At 40.7% G+C, this 22,834-nt stretch overlaps 1 protein-coding gene across 1 annotated transcript in view; it reads left to right on the top strand.

The window, feature by feature from the left end:
* The first annotated feature begins 5,049 nt into the window (after positions 1-5,049).
* arhgef12a (Rho guanine nucleotide exchange factor (GEF) 12a) overlaps positions 5,050-22,834 on the top strand; it is a 37,809-nt gene continuing 20,024 nt past the window's right edge. The window contains exons 1-3 of the mRNA XM_083887334.1: positions 5,050-5,161; positions 20,357-20,377; positions 21,488-21,579. Of these exons, the coding sequence (XP_083743460.1) occupies positions 5,130-5,161; positions 20,357-20,377; positions 21,488-21,579 (145 nt within the window). The 5' untranslated portion in view covers positions 5,050-5,129. The remainder of the gene's footprint in view (positions 5,162-20,356; positions 20,378-21,487; positions 21,580-22,834) is intronic.

Genomic DNA, 22,834 nt, shown 5'->3' with positions numbered 1-22,834 from the left:
TATCATTGTTTTTTAAGGGAAAAGGGCAATGAAAGATAGATTTTTGTATTTTCAGCTGAGATTGTTTTTAAATTTATATCGTAGTCATCTCAGCATTGCTGCTAAATGTTAGACTAAAACGTGCTCAGAGAGAGCACAGTGTAATATGGATCTTAACCCTGATCTGCATTCCTACATTGGACAAATTAATGAACTTTTTTGGAATAACACCCAGTAACACCCTTCTTACACCTTACTATGTGAAGTAAGTGCAAAAAAAAGTCCTGTATCCACCTCCTTAATCAGATCATCTCTTAAAGTGAATGGGTTCTTCCCTCTTCCTCAGCACATACACCACCCCTCCCACCAAGTTTTTGCCTAATCCTGCTAATATTCAGACAAATAGACTGAACCAAACAAGTGAAAACACAACCTCCTTGGTGCAAGTAATTATTATGTAAAAGGAAAGGTGCAGATGCTGTTGGAAACCAAAGCATTTTCTATCAACTCATTGCAGTGTTGCAGTGAGCAGCTGCCTTGTCGTGTCTGTAAGGTCTTTATTAGGAAATAAACATGTCCATGTAACATTTTTTTAGTCACATCAGAGGTTTTCAGATTGGTTTCTTTGGAATGTTTGTTTTTATTTAAACTGTTGTACTCAGGGAGATTAGTCAATACTGTAGCTTGGTGGCAGTTCCAGAGAATTGTGTGTGTGATGTGCTTGATTTCTGTGTTAACTTTTTTTTAGTGTTTTGTCATTTCTGTGCGTGTTTGAAACCCTATTCCAGAGCCTGCTAATCTTTTTTATTCATTCATGTATTTATTTATTTAACTTCCTTCATGCACAGAGTGTACAGGGATACATTCTTTTGCGTTTAATTTGCATCTATGTGTGAATTATCAAGTTTAATTAACAACGTTTAGTGAAATCATGATTTATATGCGACATAGATCTGTATAAATATTCATGACTTACTTACTTCAGTAGACTGAGAACTTTTTATCCTCCACATGAGGGTCGCCGGGCTGAAGGTGCCAATCCCAGCTGACATAGAGCGAAAGGCCAGGGGTTGCACCCTGAACAGGTGCCAAGATAGTTGAGTCAGATGAATTATGAGCTGCTATCTGCACAGTTTACTGATCTTCCGTCTGACTTCCTTTGCACTAATATATTTGAAAGACCTGTAACATTTGAATATGTGGTTAACGCACCATTGCATGCAGTCATGCAAGTATAGGACCATCCTTTTGTTTTTGTCCACCAGAATGTCAAGATTCAGTCTTGAGTTATTATATGGGTTATTTACAGAACTCTGTTGTCCAATTCAATAATAATAAACATACTAGTTATGTTTATTCTTCATATTACTGATATGTTTTATCATTACATGCAAGAGGAGTTTTATCAAAATGAACACTACAAAATGGAGAAAACGCAGACCATCCCTTTGTTCTTCAAATTATGTTGGGTTGAAATTGGTTGTGTGGAATCATACAACGCCTCTTAAGCTGTCTGTCGTTGCGTGTCCAAGAAAATAATCGTCTAACTTATGTGCCTTCTTTGTATGTACTGTACGTGTGTGTGTGTGTGTGTATTTTGTGCAAATGTAAACCCCTTGCAAAACAGCAATTTTATTGACCACCCCTTTATTAGGTCTGGGTTTAATGATTTGCCTTTTGTAATTTCAGTAAAATGAAATAAACCTTTTGGAATATTGTTGGTGTGCTTGTGGATGCATTTTAAACTGAATGTACACTGACACTGGTGTTACCTAAGCTGTCCACATGGGGGCGTCAGAAGAGTTTATTCCTCAACTGAGGGAACACAAGGCCTGTCAATAAGCAATGCTGAAATAATGACATACAAATATGTTTGTCCTATGAATTCAACAGTTTTAATTATTTTGGTATTTGCATAATTTGTTTCCATGTATTGAGATACATGATGACAACAAACGCATGCTTAAGTAGAGAGAATAGTATTTAACTTATGTAGACGAAGTCTATTGATAATATTTCAAAAATGACATTCAAGACCTTTGTTAACATTTCTCTCCGAATCAATAGGGTATCTTTGTGGTAATCATATCCTGAATTACAACATAAGCAACATAATCCACACTGCATTCTCAAAAACTAAGACTATAATGACATTGATGAAAAACCTTGAGATAGACAAGTATCTTTTGTGTCTCCCACAATCTGACACAGTCTGCTCCTCTGGATATGTCATGTGTATGGGTTAAGGATGTTTCATTAGGAGTGGCCTCTTGTGATTTGAGGACAATGGACTGGACTGTAAGCTGTAAATAATGAACATAATGATGAGTGTTCGCCCCATCCCAGACCAACCACAGACAGACTGAAAAACACAGAAAAAGCCACTGGGAGCCAAGACAAAGAAAAATAATAACGCAACACGCGCAATTATCGAGTTAATCATCCTCCCGAAAGAAAGTGCCACCACCCTACTAGAAGTTTCTTAAGCCAGGTTTGCTGTTACATTTAGGGCATTAACTAATGGTTATTTACATCAAGAATTAATGAGGTGAAAACCCAATTCACAATTTGGTCCATAAAGTAGTAAAACTGAAAGGATGCAGTCCATGGCCAAGAGGAAAGGGATTGGGGTCCTAACCAGAAGGTCACTGGTTCAATCCTGGGGTGGGCCAAGGACTGGGGAGCCTGTGAGCAAGGCACCCAATCCCACATTGTTGTGGAGTGCAATAATTGTTCTAAGTGCAAAAAAAAGACAAATAAATAACAAGATGTCCATCACAAGTTGTACGAGACTCAGGTGAAATCTGACCATCATTTCAAAACAAAGATTTCCACTAATCTGATACAGAAGACAACAACAACACAGAGTAAACCAGGAAATGTGACAAAATGTTTAATTGTTTTATATTGTTCTTTAAAGGTGCATTATGTAATCTCAAGCAACTGGCCATAAAATCCTCCTAATATGTCACAGAGACTCAGGAATAATGTTCATATAACAAACTGAACTCACCAACAACAACAGTACAGCCAAAATATTTGCATTAAAAAAATATCTTGCAGACTGCAAATCATGTTTATGTTTTGAAATCGGGTTTTGGCATGTGGCGCCACCTACCGCCGTCTACCAATCATTGCAGTCAGTAGAGTCTCAGCTAGCGAGCAACCACGTGCTGCCAGTTACGTCAGAAAACGAAACCTAAAAGACTTCGGTATTTTGAATTTGAATGTAGTAACCGTTTTTGGCCACATTCTTACATATGGCACCTTTAATATTTGGCCAATTATTTCATTGTCAAACTATTTCCTGTTACTTTCCTGCCATTCAACTTACCGGTTAATGGACTAGTGTAAAACTAGTACTAAAAAGGCGAAATCTTAATCCTCTTACTTTTTCTCCAGCCTGATATATATTGATATATGGTTATTTTAATATTGAAATAATGTGAACATACATGGATAATATGCTTTGCTCTGCGTTTGTACTATTTGTGGTTTATATGGCTTATATATATATGCTAAATGTCTCTGTCTCACTTGACAAATTAGATTTTAATCTCGGTGTGACTTCCTAATAAAATGTCGAATAAAACGTATATACCCAATAATAATTTTTTGAATCGTAACTGAAATTAATATCCCATTCACTAACTGTTGACGCTACTGTCCTGACCGTGTTGTTATTTCCCTGTAAGTTGTAACGTTGACACAGAAACATATCGAGTTTTCGTCTCATCTCCCGGCGGAAGTGGTTAGTGGAAGCGCTATTGGACTCCAGTGTAGCTAGCTGGCTAGGGCGTTGCTAGCGGCAGAAAGTGGGATTTTCGGTACCCTTTTCCAAGTTGTATTCGTGTAGGAAATAGCGTCCAGCGTTGGAAAAAATGGCGATTGGCGTTCGCCAAAAGTTTTAAGCGTCTCGGTGTGTTTGTTTTTTCGCTCGGTGCTTACACAGGATTTGCTTGTTACTTTCTGCCCCGTTAGCTGGCCACGGAGCTAGCCTGCTTTGCTTTCCATCCACGGGAATTCTGCTGAGAAACGACTGAATTCTGGAAACATGGAGTCAAGGAGCGCTGCACGGTGCTAACCGACTCCACAGACTTTTTCTTACGGGCACTTTTTTTTTTATTGAAAGGACAAAACACCGGGACATTTATCGGAAACAGTCCACGTCTATGCTGTGGTCTGTGTGTTTTTTTGGCCGGTTCATTCTGTTGAACGGGAGTTTGCTTAGTTTGCACACGAAGCAAAGTTTTTTTTTTCTCCTCCTGAAAGAGCTTGTGTGTTTTGTTAGCTGGTAGCTGGAGAGCTTCAAACCCACTCTGCTCGCAGTAAAAAAATGATTTCTCATTCAGTTTAATGCGCTTGTTTTTTTTTTTTAAACCGAACACCAAGACATCTCTTTTTCGTCGGATCCGCGCCTGTATAACATTGGCTTGCTGTTGTTTTTGCTCATTTGTGAATCGGTTCGCCTGAACTCGGGGAGTTGAGCGATTCTCATGGTCACAGGAGACTCGTCCTCCCCACGGCCACAGACAGGCATTTCTGGGAGCAGGGAATACCAAATGGGACTGGAGGAATTTCCAGCATCTTCGGAGATCATTTGAGGCACCGAGGCCATTCAGCCCGAGGAGCAGGGGTGGAGGCAGGCAGACGGACGGACTACATACATACATCGCAGGGCCAGGGGGTGTCTGTTACAGTGGAAAATACAGATTGTTTACACGCTTCGTTTGGGACGTGAACGCAACGCCATCATACAAGGAGCTCACACATGCGGGACAACTTGTGCCACCTGGTATATTTATTGTTGATAAATACAACATTGTTGAACGCCGGGGAAGGATACCAACTGACTGTCCAGCTCAACGCGACAGAGGGCCCACGTATTTTTAAGCTCTGCACTGTAGACCCATTGCTGCTCATATTTTTTGTCAAAGAGTATATTGGTCGATTGGACGCGTCTCGTGACAACCCTGCAGTTCCCTAGTATTAATTTATTGACCAGCAGCAGCATTTAAAAAACACACAAAAAAAGCCCTGCCTGTACTTCAGACGGATGCCGGAGAAGGACGCTTCAGGAAATCGCCTCATCACACTCTGGAAAATGTTAATCGGATATAATTTGCTGCAAATCTAGAACCGGAAGCCCAATGAGTGACACACAGTCTAGCTTCACTGACAGGTATGGTACACACTGTGACTCTTCATACTCGTACTGTTCATGCACTGTCTGCACTTTATTCAAAACAGTGACTTGGCATCATGTGTGGGAAATATGTTTTGTTATTGTTTTTATGTTGCCGTCAGTGTAGATAGCAGAGTCTACTCTATCTATCTATCTATCTATCTATCTATCTATCTATCTATCTATCTATCTATCTATCTATCTATCTATCTATCTATCTATCTATCTATCGACAGTCTGATTAACAGTCTGTTTTGCTGGGTGAAGCTTTTCTTTGTGGTGACGTGCACAGTAATAACCGTGTTATACAATCTAATTACTAAGGCAAGGACACATCTTAATGGAAACTCTGCTGATCTCAGCATGGATAATGGAGTTCTCTGCAGACAGCTAAGTACCACTTGTCCAGGGAGCGAGAAGGCCTGCTGCCACTGTTTTGTGTGCCAGGGAGGGGAACAGTCATCTGTCTATCCTTGTACACCTTTCAACATCACAATTACCTCCTAAGCCTTTAAAGCTAACCTTCGCCTACACCTATTATAACAATCTCTGGATTTAGACAAAACCTTAGCTCCGTCAAGTAATCACCTTATCTGGGCATCTGTCAGCTTAAACCCAGAGGTCGAACACTGTTGCTAAGACCAGCAGGCTAAATAATGTGTCATGGCGTGAAGAACACACTAAATCATAGAGGGATCATTATACTGCACAGATATATTCTCTGCAGTCTTACAGGAAGACGTTCCTACTTGATGTTCTTCAAGAATATAGAGGTTTCTAGTTCAAATCTGATTTGCCAATAAAACAAAAGAAATTAAGTTGTTGCATTACATCAAATATTCCTACCTGAATCCCACACACCTGCAAGGGGAGCAGGTTAATACAGTGGAATGTGGGCGGTAGGTTTTTGTCCAAAGGGAAGCTTATTGCACAGGTTGGGAAATGAAATATTCCCATTGCTTGAGCTAGAGGCTAAAGCCCAACCCCATTTTACATGACCCCCTTCCCCCACTGCAGTGATGGCAACATTGTCATTGTGGTGCTGTTTATTGTTTTGTTTAAATGCTTAAACGGTATATATGCAAGCCACAACACTGGAAGTAATAGTGTTGACTGAACCAATGTAACTAAATAACAATCTATACTCGACCTTGTCATTAGAAATTACTAACAAACATAACTTTCACCTCTGTAATGTGAGGACAATAATGTGAAGAAGAACCTAATATAAGGTTGATATTGCTGTTGGAGGGTATACTATTCACTCCGTTTATTGGTGCAAAACAAAAGATGAATGCAAAACATTCTGTACATGATGTAGGTTGGTTGCAATCTTTAGACACTGTGGTCTGTGCAAGTGAATTGCCCTGTATCTCCCTAATTCACACAAATAGAGTTTGCCCAAATTAAGAGTCACTGTTAAGGATGCAGCACTTTCGGGGGTGTTTTTCCACCGTGACGGATCAAAATGACATTATTGATTTGTGGCTTTGTCTCCTCCTCTCTCCTTACATTCATTTGTATTTCCCCCGTCCCTGCACTCTCCCTGTTTGGTGTTGTGCGTTTCGTTTTTTTTTGCTGTGGAGGGAGTGTGCACCTAACATCCTTTGGTGTTGGGCTGCCTGCCAATGGGTCAGTTCAGTGTGCTGTTAGCGCTTTGTCATTGAGTTCTGCTGATCTCCACGTTTTTTCCCACCCTCCCCCTGAGGCCCTCCCGGGAAATGGTGCTGGTGACATCACTAATAATAAACAATAGCATTCAGGGTGGAAGCAAACTGGCTGTCTGTCCTATGCTCCTACAGGTCCATCAGCATAGGTTAGGTACATTTACAGGCACTGGTTGGAGAGTGTATTCAGTGTTTCCAAGTTGGAAGACAAGTGCTAAGTCATGGCGGTTGCTAGTAATGATAATGATAGGCTTTCAACTGAGTCCTTAAGTTTGTCCTTAATGGTCTATTATTGATGTTTCTGATGTAGTTTGATAAAAATAGCTGTTTGGTCTTTGAAATGCATCAATTGATCAACTAAAGGGTCCATTTATTATCATAATTGTTACAATTAATATAAAATGTAATTATTTTTTGCCATTAAAGGTATGATAGTAATGAAGTCAGCACCAGCTGACAATTTGCCTGAAATGTTTGTGGTTCAGTCTGCTTGTATGCGTCTCCTGCACTTGGCATCCCTCCCTGATAATGCAGTATAATTCTTCTCCAATCTCGCCAGCACTGACAGTAGGGGAGCCGTGTCAGCTGCTCTCAATAGGGCATTTGTTTGTTTTGTTTTTTTGTCACGTTGAATCCTTGACAATTCTGCTTCGTAAATAATTAATTTCAATTTCAAAACGTGGATTCATAGGGTACTGGTTGTAGGGATAGGACCCCAAATCCTGAAAAACGAAGGGGCATGGAGAGTCTCTGGTGCTGCCCACTGAGGCACCTGTACCTATCCAGGATGAGTGTCAATCCCCAAAGTCAGCATCAGATTAAGTACTCTTACACTTTTTTTTTTACAGATGTTTTACTTCTTCAGTGCTGCAGCTGGGTTATTAGGGTAGTGGTTGGGAGTATACAGGCTTTTGCATCTTTCACAAAACAAAGCAGTGACAAGGGAGTTATGTTTTTGGATGTGTTTGTCTGTCTGTGAGCAGCATGGCTCAAATAGTAAAATATGGATTTTTATTACAATGTCTGGGGACATATTGGCCTAGGGAAGATAATTTTAAGGATTTTACAAAGACACATTTCACCTTATAAGACACGGGAGTGTGGCGCATTGATGTTAAAAAGCAGGAATCATATTTGGGAACTAGACAAAATCTTTATACATGCGGTTGTGCACTCAGAACCCTTAGTAGTGTGTATTATCACCACTTTTGGAAGCTGCAAGCAGAGGCGTCCTTCATTTAAACAGCATCAGCACTGTCTTTATAGGTGCACTTGTATAAGGGTTTACCATCTTCAAGTTTTACAAATGAATATCTCTGTTTTGAACCACGAACATAAAAACTCAGCACTCCTTAATACTGTGATTGGTTCATATCGGTGAATGCATTCACTTATTATTATTAAGATGAATTCAAGAGCAGATTTAAAATAATAATTTCAAACTGTAATAATTTCTAACTGTACCTTAATCCCCAGTTACGATAGCCTCTGGGACTTTCTTCACTTTTTGTTGTTTTCGTGACAGCCGTGACCAAGCAAGCTGATCTTGATGTCCTCATAAGAATCTGAACTCATATTTTGAAGCCTCCAGGATTTTGCTTTGGTCAAGGCCATGTTGACATTTTGCAACTGGAATTTCACAGGGATCACCTGACCTGTCACTTATTATTGTCGTTCTTGCATGATACCAGCTTTCAATCACGATGATACCCATTCAAATATGCTTTATCTAGTTAGCAGAAGAAGAACTATTACAAGATATTGAGACCATTTACTCAGGACTATGTGTACTGACTGAATGAAGATCCATTTTCCCATAGACGCCCACTGGTGGTTATACAGTACATTGGTACTTTCTGAAGACTTCACCAAGGAAACAAGAAGTCTGTTGGGGGTGGAGGATAATATATTTGTCAATGTGAGAGCTGTGGCTGAAAGGATTATATTTTTTCCTTTGAATGTTTATCTCATAAACATATTGTTGTCTAATGTAAATATCTTGTAACATCTTATTATAGTCTTGTCAATGCAGTACATAGCCTTGAGGCAAATTACTTACAATTTACTTGGACTCAAAAGCTCTTTGATGGTCAAAAGTCAAGGCCACTAACTCTACTGTTACAATTGCAGTTGTTATTTGCATATTAGCTGCAGTGTCCTGCACCAAATGACTGAAGCAAAATACTTGGTCTTGTTTATTTATAAATTGTGAATGAGGACTTTAGGAGGACTCGCACGTGGATGTCACTTTGGCAAGCACACACCAACTCTCACCATACTCTGTTCATTCTCACCAGGTCCTATTTCACTCTTACACACACACACTCTCAGTCACATCAGTCTTTTATTCCACTCTTGCATCAGCCACCCGCTTTCATCCATTACCACTGCAATTAAATGGTTCCTTTCCGGATGAGTGTATTTACAATTATTACATCATTTGTACCTTTGAAGTTTCAAATGACAAATTGAACAGGGATTTAGTTTCCAAAAAATAACACTTTCTGAACAAATGCTCAATCTGTTTGTGTTTCGTAAGAGCAGTTATTATTATTCTTTTGTTATCTTAGTCACGTCGAGGGTGGCTGAAAGAAATGGAGATGGAAAAAGAGAGATATAATGCAGAGAGGAAAGAACCAGGTGATGCTCCAGGGGTAGTGGGTGGGGTCTGAACAGTAGCTGGGGCTGTGTGCTGGTGGACTTGGAAGTCTGTCACCCAGTTCTGTGATGCTGATGCTTGTAGACACCTTTTACAATTCTGCCTTGTTAGCCAAGAGAGCTGCAGGGCCCGGACATTACTTCCACTCCACAAAAGACTGGATCACAACAATGGAGAGAAATGGACAAGGAAAGAGAGCTATCTTACCCAAGTGTCATGCACTCACATGTCCATGTGGGATCTTAGCCACGAAGTAGGCTAGTGCCTTCAAGCTCACTGTGCTTGATATTCTGCCATGCCCCAGGAGATACTGTACACTATGATAGTGACAATTTATACAAGAAATTTAACTCAGTATTTTAATGATACTACTGTGTTAAAGGGGACATATTATACCCTATTTCTCCAAGTTAACCTAGTTCCCTGGTGTCCTGATGCACATGTCTGTTACATGCTTTGGTCAAAATACCATAAGATGAAGCACCACAGCAGTTCAATCACCCTGCCAAAACAGCCCTGTTCAGTACGCTCCGTTCAGTAGTATCTATTAGTAGTGGTAGTAAGGTCCACCTTAAATAAAGTAAAACAAAACTGAAGGGACGGGAAATGACATCAGCCACAGAGGCTACTGGGAGCTAACAGCAGTTAGCATTAGGAAAAGTGATCATTTGCAGCCTCTAGCGGGCACATTGCCGTCATATATAACATGTATCCACATAAATCCTCTGAGGCTGGAAGTTTGTGTAGAACTCTGTGCTGCACTGTGGAGCCAAAAATATAACTTTTCGTGGACTTCTGGTTTTCGGATGCCATTGCCCTTGCTGGCACTCTCTCGCGTTTTACGGACAAAGCGGAGCTCCGCGAGACAACAATTCCAGGAATTTAGCACATTTTCACTCCCCAATGAGTGCGGAAGTCAACATCGTGTATATTATCTCCTGTACTTAGACTGAGGACTACCACAAAAACATGAGCGAGTCATCTTTTTTTCACACTTTGCTGACTGATGGGGCCTCCAGAGTCCCAAATATAAATATTTAAATGATTAAAAAGTTGATTTTGCATAGTATGTCCCCTTTAAAAAGTCAGTATTGCTATATACTGATCTATGCTATTATCCACAGATATGTATTCATTTTTGTAATTGTAATATAGCTCTGAGTAGTTTGTGAAGTCCAGATCTCAGTGTGAGATGCCCTCTGACTGTCTTGAGGCTGTATGTAACTTCATATTTATTGTATTTGTAGAGAGCCAGTAATAGTGTTGTTACCTGTGCAATTTGCTTTGGATCATTTGTGTTTACTCTCACTAATTATGCGAGTAAACACAAACAGCAACTACTCATCTGTGGCTAATGCCGGAATCTAACCAACTGCCAACTGCCATTTACAACAGTAAAACCAAACGTTTGAGTCAGGTAACATACATATTTCCAGGACTTGGCAGATAGTACACCTTCCTCATTCACTCTCCTCGGTCCTCTACCTCTGCTCTCAATCTTGCTTTCACACTTGTGTCCATCTCTAGTTCTTGAGCGGAGCCATAATCCATGAGAGGCACGGGACGATGATATCTGTAGTTCTCACTTCCCTCCTCTCTGCTCCGTTGTGGCTGAAACAAAACTTACAACACACACCAGAAACACTTTCTCTTCACGACTCTTGCTAAAGTAGTACTTGCTAATAGAGCCACTGTTGTTCCAGAGCTGTGGAGGAGGCGCAATTTCCATTTCTGGATCATTAAATACTATAAAGATGACGTTGTATCAGACTGTTGCAAAGATTCTTACACATGTTGGGTAGTTCATGAATGTTTCCTACACTATCAGAACATCTCTAAATGAATGCAGTGACTTTAACATGCACACAAATCACATGGTCAGAGGATCTCTGTTGATCTGTCGATGCTTGTGGCATTAGATAAGAGCTGTAGTTCATAATGAATAATGGATTATAGTTTGTGAGGTTGACTACCATGACAACAATCAAAGCTTTGAGTCACACAGGCCAGTCCTTGATCTAGGAAAGGGTTTGTTGTTGTAGAGAGACGAGAAACTTGCTGCTGCACTGTGATTAATCTTGCTTTGCCCGTTTGTGCTGATTCAGGGGTGACTAGACAGTATCACACTGCTATTCTGTCTTTACAGTAGCATACATTCGGTTAATAACCTGCAATGTTGAGTGAAAGACACTTCTTTTCCGGATGACTTCAAAAGCCAGACGAAGAAAATTAAGAATTGGTGTTCTTGTTGCCTCATGCGTGTCCTGTTGAAGGATTTTTTCCTTTTAGTTATGAATCGCTCGCTGTATTAAGTGTCATCTGGCTTGTTTTTTTTATGTTCACACTCAGAGTAATAGATGAAACTGTTTTATAGCTGTGGGGAAAAGTGTCAGTAATGTGCTTTTACTCCTGTTGCATCAGCTGAAAATGTCATAATTATGCATCTCACAGCTGTTTCGAGATCGCTGCGGCATAACAAATCATTATAATTGTTTCAAGTGTCAAGGGGTCCCTGGATGGTAGAAATATCAACATATCTCACACTGTTGTGCAAAAAAAAAAAATTTCATTTGGATATTAGTACATTATATGGAGATTCTGCTTATTTTCGCAGTTACTCCTTTACTAAGACGAAAAAGTTGTCCACGTTTGTGGCAGGCCTCACAACCAGCAGCCAGCGTCGACAGTGTAGCATGTTGAAGTGCTTCCTTTACTTTCCCAGAGCTGGAGGACAACAGACAGCATAGCGTGAAGAAATGTCTATCCCCCGGCCCTCATGTTAGGAATCCTGATGAGGTTTATTGGGGCAGAAAGGGCACAGTTTTCCCCCCTGAGGCTGTAGCTTGAGCTCAAGAGCCATTGCTCTTGTCTCTCAAACACACAGCACATCCCTCTTACTGAGTTTGTCTCTCATACACACTCACTTAACTCTTAAAAAACATTACATCAGTGTGCATAATAATACATCATTGCACTGTCAAGGTCACCTGTTGAGAGTGACAGCAATGCTCAACTACACCCTAATACAGACACTGTTTTGAAGGAGTGTGACGGTATGAGTGTAGACTCTCTCTCTCTCTCAGTGGCAGGGAGTGGAAAGCAGTGGTGTCATGCAGGCTGGTGTGTTTTGTGAGTGCACCCACATTGTGTGACTCAGGTATATAGATTAGATAACAAGCTGCGTGCATGTGTGTGCGCTCTTACGCTGGCAGGCTGCATCCTTGAATCAAGCTGTCGTAGAAGCTGTTGAACTGCATCACTGAGATAAAAATCACAGAACTGTTTTAAAGAGGAGGTAATGGCATGAACGGTTGGCTGGCTGAAAAAAAAAAGCGATTGCCAGTGCTGTAAGCTACTTGGCAGGAACGGTCTCTCGACTCGGCACAAAAACCAGCTGAGGAAACCGTATCATTACCGTGGAATTTTATTCCAAATCTGCCAATTTTTATAGCTTAGCCTGACATCTGAGGATGTGTGGCAGTGTGCAAGAGGGGTATGTTGTATTTTACTTCCTGGAATGGAACACACCTCAGTCTGCTCTCTGCAGCCTGCAGGCAACTCCCAAAACCTCTCCCAGTTTTAGACGAGGCCCCACCCTCTCCCAGCACCAATGACACCGTAGCTGTGATTTGTGTAGCTCTGCTTCTGGTTGGAGACAAAACTTCAACAGCGACTGTGAGTTGAGTGAATCAGCGTGCTGCGCGCAGCTGTGCAATTGAGTAACATTTAGCAGAAGAAAAGGAGTTCAGTGTTCAGTTTAAATCAATTTATGAGAAACTGAGAGGTGTAAAAATACTTTTGGTTCAAAAATAACATTTTAAAAAACAAAACTCTATTAGGTCAGATTATATCAGCTGAGAAGGCTCGTCTTCTATGTGGCCTAGAATGCATTTGCATTCACACTGGGAAAAAAAGGAATTCCTCACAGATCACCCACAAAGTGTGTCTCAGTGATCAGATCTCAAATGAGTCCCAAGTGCATCTTGGGTGTGTTCATGCTTGTACTTTGTTATGCTGACATATGATCAGATTACCCTAGATAGTTACCAGGTTTATAGAGTCGCATGCCTTATTTAGAATGCTTAATTTTTTTTTTAGAATTTAGAATTATTTTATATTTACTGTTATTTACTTATTTGGCATATCTAAATTTGTTGATTCAGTTGCATCTGATTAGATACCAAATTGTCTTTTGCATTGGTCTTATTGCACCACTCAAGGAGTGCCATACCTCTCGCTGCAAATTGAACCTGGCTGTGATTACAGCATTAAACCTTGCAATAAATGTATCTCACTCTCCTCCGTTACTGACATTCTTTGTGCAATGGAGGAGTCCAACACCACAACTTGGCAGAGAGGGATAGCTTGGAGAGCTAAATGATGCATTGCGTCCCCTTTTTTCCTGCAGCTTTGCTTGAAATGTGTCTCACAAATAGGCATCCTTACATAGTTATCAGTGCAACCCATGCAGATAGAATGGTTATGTCTGGACACATAATCCTAAATTTGATTACTATCTGGAAAGCTTTGATTTGAGAAATAGATGAACATAGCCAACAATAATTAAGGAGCCAGAGACTGTGACCATCGGCCCGTCTTCCGTTTAGTTTAAAGTTCTTTTGACATATATATGTTTTTATGTCGGCTGAATTTGAAGACTATCATGATCATGTGATCACCAGAGCCTAGTTGTTACTGCACTGTGTCAGAGGTGTCGGCACGAAGTTGAGACTTACTCAACTCTTCCCTGTGGTGTAGATAAGAGCTTTTATTGACTGTTGAGCAAATGCTGATTCTGTCCTAAATCTGCAGATTGCAAATGCACCTCAATAGAGCTGGGACGATTAGTCGACGTAGTCGACTTAAAAAATTCGTCGACATGAATGTTTTGCGTCGATGCATCGCTGTTCCAAACCGCCTACTAGAGGAACTATCCCTCCAGTCCAGTGGTGGAGGTAAATATGCACTAGAACGCTCGTCGCCACTCGCGGAGACGCGTGAGTTTAAAACGGAAGAAGAAGAATTCATAACAATGGCAGCGGCAAGCTGTAGCGGGAGCACCGAGGAACAAACGGCAAAAAGACACGTCTACGGTCTTCAAAAGTGTAGGAATTTTTTGTACCCTTAACTCTTCTAACAATGTGGTTGTTTGCAGACTATGCAAATTTACTTTGACGGACCACAGCAGTACAACAGCGATGCACGAGCATTTGAAATAAAAAAACCCTGGAGCGCTGTTTCAGGATGGCAGCAAAACTCCATATGCGCTGTTGATTTCCCCCCTTCCCCGCCCTGAAATGTTAGTTTATCAAGCAGTCGCAGTAGTAAACTAAAGATAAACGCTACGTTAGACAGTTGTTGTCTAGTTATTGATTCCGTTCGATAGAGTCATACAGACAGACACGCAGGTGCGCGCACACGCACAGTTAAATTTGGATCCAAATTTTGCAAGGAAGGGGAAGTAATGTGAAATAATCGGTAACTGAAAAACGAATCGTTAGATTAATCGTAAAATTAGTCGTTAGATTAGTTGACCAATCGAAAAAATAATTGCCAGATGAATGGTTTGAAAAATAATCTTTTGGAACAGCTCTACACCTGAAGTTAAAAATGAAAACCTGAAGAGCTTCTCCATGTAGTATTTGGGGGTAGATCCTTCTTTAGTCAGGGAGACCCTTTCACAGAAATGACTGTGTGTCAGATTCCCAGAGGATTTCTTGTCCCTCCCTCTTTCACTTCTTTTTCTCTCTCCATGTCTGGTCTGGTCCCAGGCTCTCTTTTGCTGCCACTGTTGCTGCAGTTGGCCCAGCTCTGCCACAGTTTTCCATCAAAACACCAAACCTCAATGGAGCATTCAAGCCCAGGCCCGCTCCACCGCTGCCCTTCCCTCCTATCCCACCCTGTTCTGACTCTGCCTCCTCTCTCCCGGTCTCACTCCCTGCATATTTAATGGATTCATCCAGGAAGAAGTCTGAGATGAAACCTTCAGTCTTTCACAGCTAGATCTCCAGAGTTAAGGAAGCGTGATTCTGAAATGTTTGTACGGCTTCTTAGTAGAATAATATATTAAAATATGTTGTACAACTGGGAATATTCCATTGCACTGTCAATGTGAGATCATATGAATTGCAGCTGCCATATTCTAATTACTTGCTTTGACTGTGAAAATGAAAGCAGATATTATTATTATTATTATTATTATGTAATGTAATCATTTTGTTTTAAAAAAATAATGAGCAACAATGATGATTTCACCTCTAGTAGGCCTACTTTCAAGTTGTATTTTTCCTATAACTGTATCTAAAAGCAGTGGTGTAGAATGGGGTAGAAAAACTAACAATCAGGATGTGAAACCATATAGTTATGAAGTAAATAGAGCTATGGCTGTGTGGTAGGGGATGCTTGTCAGTGGAAAGAGAAACGTTGATTTGCAAGTGAAAACCCTTCAGTGTAATCAGTCAACCTTAGCGGTGACGAGAGTCTGTAGCAGTGAAGATACAGAGTTACTGCAGCAAACGTCTCTTTGGATTTGCTTTATCTCAACTATAATGCCTCAATGGCAACTATAACAGAATACATAACTGATTGTATGGTAGACACGGAAGAATCTGATTTTGGAAAACAGGTCCCAGAGTTGGGGGAAATCTCAAAATGTCACCCTTGCATTTTTGTGTATGCAACCGATACGCTACTTTGGGAAAACCTCTGACTTTTCGCCAATGTCTGAGTTGCAGCAGATGTAGATATACATGTTCTTCATTGTGCGGAATGAATAAACTTTAAAAAATAACATTTGGTGAAGGTGCAAGCATAGAAGTCAAGGAGGAAGCAGCCTATTCGGCCAACTGTTTTAGTCATTAGTCATATCAGGGGCTCTGGTGTGTTTGTCGATATCCAATTATACATTGTAAAGCCCATAATATCGTGCATCCCTTGTCTACTAATAAAGCTTTATTGTTAGAAGTTCTGTTTATCATTGAAATCCAGTGTTTTGAAACTGCATTTTTTTCAGTTCAATTTGAAGCATGATAATTTGAAGGCCAACATTTGTGCTGTGTGCTGTTGTGAGAGGCTCTATTCATTTTTGCCCAGCTTTTTATTTTATTTTATTACTGCACTAGCTTAGTGAACACTGAGTAGGCAGGGTTTAAAAAACAAACATTTACTTTTCTACCCCGGCAGGGTCAGCTAAATAAAGCAGTCAACTAAAAACATTATCTTAATGCGTTTTATTGTTAGCATAAGAGCTTTGATTTTTGAATTATGACTTGTGGGTTATTGTGTCTGCACACATATCATGATACAATCAAATCATGACTAAATCCCATTGTCGCTGCTCTAATTCTTGATCTATTTTTCTTGTCTCTCCGGTTGCTATGGACAGTGTGTTGAAGGGTAAACAATGACATTCTTATAATAACTATAATAGCTTTGAATTGCCCAGTGTGAGTGTGGGTTTATCGCCCCTTTTAATCTGAGCTGGCAACACTCGTGGCCAGGGAAATTATGTTATCTGTCTCCATGTCCATCCCATTCTGTTTGATGTGATATCAGAGACATTTTTTGAGGAGATTTCTACAGTTTTGACTAAAACTTTCACTTGGACTCGAGGATGAACTGATGACAAGTCAAAGGTCAAGTGTTAGGGTTAAGCCCAATTTATACTCCTGCGTAAAGTGCTCTGCGTAGCTACGCAGAGTCCTCTGCGTCGACGCAGAACCTGTCGAAGAGCCTCTGCGTCGTCTCCGGGTGCACGGAATATTTTTTAAGTGTCCGTCACTCCGTCAAGGGACTACGGAGACGGCAAGAGCTGCGATTGGTCCTCAGGACAGGCTGAGCTAAGCTGCTCTGTGCCGGCTCTCAGTGCGCTCCGGGCGTCCTGACAGAGGCGGAGCTGATCCCCGCCGATAACGCCGCTGCCGAACTATAAATACGTCATATCTTAACACACACAGCACATGTTTAGACTCTAAATGGCCAATTTCTCGCCTCAAATTATCTTAAAACTGCGTTCCGTGACACAGAAAAGTGAGAAACGGCCACTTTTTCAACAACAACAGTCTTTCTTTCTCGGACGCCATTGCTCACTGTAGCCAGAAGCACAACAACCTTGCGCAGCGACCCCTACTGATCGGGCGGGAAATTGCAGCGAGTGTCCGTCACCACGACGCAGAAGTATAAATGCTCGAGGCGTCTCCGTGGTGACGCAGACGGATAACGCATACGCAGTCGGAGAAGTATAATGTGGCCTTTAGGGTTAGAAACCCACCATATACAAAGTTAAAATTCTATAGAAAGTACAGTGTATTCTATCTGTAATTATTGTATTATTATATAAATATTATAACATTGTTATCATGAATCCCGTTGGCTGCTATAATGAAGTGAAAATTTGATGATTTGATGGATTGGTGACAGCCCTCCAGTAATGGTATGCCCTTTTGTAGAAGTCGATGGCTTCTGTCAAGGCTGCATTTTTGTGTTCCGTTTGATTCAGCTTTGCCAAACATTTGAACACATTCAAGGAATCTGACTTGCATTCCATTTTGCCAAGAAATTCACTTTGTGCCTTTTAATTTATTTCATTCCAAGTCACAGCACATGAGATGCGAATCAAACAGACATGGATGGGCGGAGGCACACATGCAACCACAAGCAGAAACCTGGCAGTGTCGGGGGTTCTGTGCGGTAGGATATTTTGGGTTGCCGTGTAGAAATGCTACCTATAATTTAACACGTTACCTTCCAAGTGTGTTGGAGAACCCATGTAGCCTTCAATTAGCGTCACAACTCAAATCTTTACTTTGTTCATTGTCAACTAAAGCATTGTACACTGATAAAAGAAAAAAACATTGTTAGTAATTAGTAAAAAGTATTGTGTTATAGTGTTTCTATTATAATAATGAAAATCACTCCTGTTCCTGTATTTGTATGCTCTATGATTTATTCGTCTCGACCTGCAGTTTCTTGGTCACCAATTGTTTTTTTTCTTTATTTTAATGCCAGAAACATTAAGGATTTTCATTCTTGTATACCGCTCAACATCTCCAGTGTCCAGACTTAATTTTGCTTTTTCACCTACGCCAGGAGTTTGTCTGTCTGTCTGTTAGCAACATAACTCAAAGTCGCCAATGGATTTGGATGACATTTTCAGTAAAATGTGATTACATTTTGGGAATGATCCAGAGACTATAGCTATCACTATTTTTTTATCGCTATTTTGTGGGGGGGGGGGGGGGGGGCTTAGCTGCCTTGGCGGAGGTCTGCGCTCACAGAGTGCTTCTCGTTTTTGCCACTGTAACTTAAAAAACCTAATTTGCCGCACTTCAGGTCTTCTCAGTCTTTGTCCTTTGAATTGACCTTTTTCTCTTCATTCTTCCAATGTGTCTTCCACGTCATTTTTTGCTTGGGGTTACTGTGCTCGGACACTATGAGAACATTAGTTTGAGAGCCATTATATTGGTTCATAAGTGAAGCATAGATGTTACAGATGGTCTGATGCATCATTCTGCCCCTTAAACCCAGTCTCACTGTCATGTTTTCATTTGTTCCTGTATGATCTACCAAGAACAACATGTGCCTCCTCAGTTTTGCCGACCCTGGGCTTGTGTGTGTGTGTGTGTGTGTGTGTGTGTGTACGAGTGTCCCAGTTCAGTGTGTGTTTATGTGCTGACTTTTCCATCTCTCCACTTCAGAGGTTTCTTAGGGAGTGGACTACGTAGAGTTACGTTTTTTTTCCCCTTTTTTCAGCTGGAGGCTCTGGAACTTATTACAGTCTGAGGCATTTTCATAAACGGGCCATTCAGCTGCCCCTGCATGAGTCTGAATGGGACACAGTGTCGCCAGGAGAAAGGGAGTAAATGTGGGCCAGTCATTCGAGAGACCTCCTCTTTGCGGAAGAACTGGTGTTCTTAAATATATAATTTATCTTACAAAGGTTCTGAATTATATATTTATATAAAATCAAAGTTCACTGTTGCAGAATCATGACATTTTACAAAGCATATATAGTATACTGTGTTAGACTCGTCCATGGTTTCCACTTCACCACAATGAAGATAATGCATCATAGTATAATTTTAGACTTAATTGTGTGTGTATATATACAACAATATAAGGTTCAACCAAATCAAAGTGGCTTTTACATCTACATGGAAAGAAATGGCAAATCATGGCTCAGTGTAATTGTAGAAAAATCTGACTGTGTGGGGCCACCCAATTTATTCTTCCTCATGAGGTTTCCCATACAGAGGACAATGCAGTACAGAAACATATTATTTACATTACCCATTCATATAGTCACTTTCAGTGTAAACATAGGTGGGAAATGTGCCTAATTTAATTGTGGTTTGTGACTTAATTCATCCATCACAGGCCAATGGAGTCAAAGTGAAGACTTTTAGTCCTAAATCTTACTTTTGACTCCTCAAGGTTAAATACTAAAGAAAGTGAAAACCTACTGCAATAATGAGCAGTGTAGTAACTCCTCAAATAGTAAGTCAATACTTACTGGAAACAAGTACGATATCCCTAAATTATTTAATGGCTCAGTGGCAGCAGTCGGGTCTCAAACAGGCCACGGATACGATTATGATATGATTACGGTCAAGTCATGATGTCTGTGAGGAACTTGTGTGGCAGACACGGCTTGACATCTGAGGGACATTTGACCTGGATACGGCTTTAATCCGCAGTCAAAGAACTCGGGATTATCATGTTTATCACTATGTGGGTCTCGTCCAGGGGAAGCTGCTAGCTTGGCATCTTGTTTTTCACTCTCCACGTAGCAATTCATACGGCGACCGTCTGTTTGTCTGTCATGTCATTTTGGTTGGAGACTAATGATCATTCTCCTTTATCTTGCAGGTTTCCCAAGAAAGCAAACAGGTAAGAATCATTCATTTTCCCCTATTTAATTGTGGAGACACGCATGCTTATGGTTGGGTAATTCTGTGGCAACACACACACACACACACACTTGCAGAGCTCTAGATGAGGCAGGATTTACTAGGCCTGGTGTGCTGCAACACAGAAGTCTTCAGAGTTTGGACTAAACATACCCCCACACCCTAACTCCCCCCACCCATGTACACACATACACACGCACACAGTGACTGACAAAGGGGTCCCTCTTCTAAGGGCGGCCCATCACTGCCTTTCACTGTGAGCAGAACAGTGGCCTTTCACAGTTGGGGCCGGTATAGGCAGAGGCAGCCATACATAGCCTCCCGAGGTTCACGCTCGAGTCTGGCCTTGTGGCACCACGACTGAGGAGCGTCCTTTCTCTGGCTTTGCTCTCTGGGAGCTCTGTTGAGTGGCTCCACATCCTCAGTGGCTGTCACATTATACAGTAGACACACTCGGCATGATTCATACACTCGGAGGACCTTATGTCACGACTGTTCTCAACGATGAAGTGAACAATTGTTGGTTTTGTGTATTACTGTAACTCCTCCTGAACCTTCATTTGCCTACAGATTTGTGCATAATACATGACAGTAGCACAGCAAGATGAAATGACACTGTGGAAATTTAACTCTAGACTACAGTGTGTACACTACCATTCAAAAGTTTGGGGTCACTTAGAAATGTCCTTATTTTTGAAACACTTTTTTTCAACGATTAAGTTAATCAGAAATGTGGTAAACGACTATTCTAGCTGCAAACATCTGGTTTTAAATGGAATGTGTACATAGGTGTATAGAGGACCATTTCCAGTGTTCTAATGGTACGTTATGTTTGCTAGAAGTCTATTGGATGATTAGAAAACCCTTATTATTTTAAATAAAAATCAGTATTTCTAATCTTGTCAATGTCTGGACTATATTTTCTATTAATTTTACAACTCTTTTGATGAATAAAAGTGAGTTTTAATGGAAAACTGTACAAAATATTGTGTAGGTGACCCCAAACTTTTGAACGGCAGTTTGTAGCTTTTTTGTGTGCAGGATTATTATTATCTTTGTTTTTTTCTCATGGGATTTCCTCTCTGTCTAGAACCAGCAGCATTCTCAGTAAAGATCATCCCCCAGACAAGAAACCCAAAAGTGACAAATCCTCACTTCTCTCCAATGAGTTTGACCCTACAGGTAATCTCCTGCTTTTATTTCCAGATCCATACTGATCCTTGTCTCTGTTATCTTGCTCTCTTATTGCTTCAGAAATCCTTTTTTTTTCCGTCCCACCTTTCTAACGGTGTATGCCTCACTTTATCTTGCTACCTGCCACATGCTGTCTATTTCTATCTATCTGTCCTTCTCTCAACCATGTCTTTCATATCGCAGGCACACACACACAAACAGACAGTCTCATAAGACAAAGTGTGTGGTTTGAACAAACCGTGCCGGGATTGTGAAAGGTGGTGTGAAGATCTTTCTCTTTATGCTTTGTGCTGTATATACATTTTTACTTGTGTGGTCTGAGGTGAGATAATTGTTTGGGTCTTATCTCTGACAGTTTACGTTACCATGTGTCTTTATGCTGCATGCTAAAGGTCCACATGGTTGTTACAGAAATTGTTGGTTGGTCTTGATACACATGTTAAGGTCTTAAAGTCGCAAAGGTAGTCATGAAGGTCAAGATTGTTATTGTCGGTTTCAGAAACAGGCTAGTCTGATTGGGTGACCCGATTTTACCTGCCGTCAATAACGGCAGAGTGATTTGAGATGTGGCTTCTGTATTCAAAACAGAAAATGAAAATCATTTGCACCACATGGTGGCTTTATCTCTCAGTGTGATGCAACTGAGCACAAAGAAGCTGTGGTAACGCAAAATAAAACCCTGTTTGTTTACAAATGTTTGCAACGATGAGAGAGATTAAAGTGCACAGTAGCCACAGAGGAGCAAAACGATGCTTTATTCATCTGAAACACACATATTATTGTCCTTGTTAGTTTATTTTTCCTTTCATAACCAAATGTGTGTCATGATCTTTTTTTGCATGCCTGCATGACGGTCATCAATATTTCAGTTTGTCTGCGTCTAGACATCTGTTCCTGGCATGAATTCTTTGGCTATATTTTCCTCTTTGTTGCCTTTTCTGTCACAATTAGGTGCCTGGGTTTATTAGCGTTGTGGGCAGGAGAAGTCACTAACTCTGGGAAAAGATGTTAACTGATGATTCACTTACGTCATAACCCGTGACGGGCTTCAATATCGAGGCCATTTTATAATTTTTTTTATTTATTTTATTGAAGCATTGTCTCTTTTTGCTACCACTCACAAAGCAGACACACAAAATGACCTTGATGGTTGCACCAGCTGCATATGCAGCATACTAAAAACTGAAATTGCTTATACTTGAGTCCAAACATGGAGGCTCTCTTTCAGTTTCCAGCTGTGCAT

This window comes from Microchirus variegatus (assembly GCF_963457635.1).
Source record: "Microchirus variegatus genome assembly, chromosome: 3".
Lineage (NCBI taxonomy): Eukaryota > Metazoa > Chordata > Actinopteri > Pleuronectiformes > Soleidae > Microchirus > Microchirus variegatus.
This window is presented reverse-complemented; position numbering and strand designations above follow the sequence as displayed.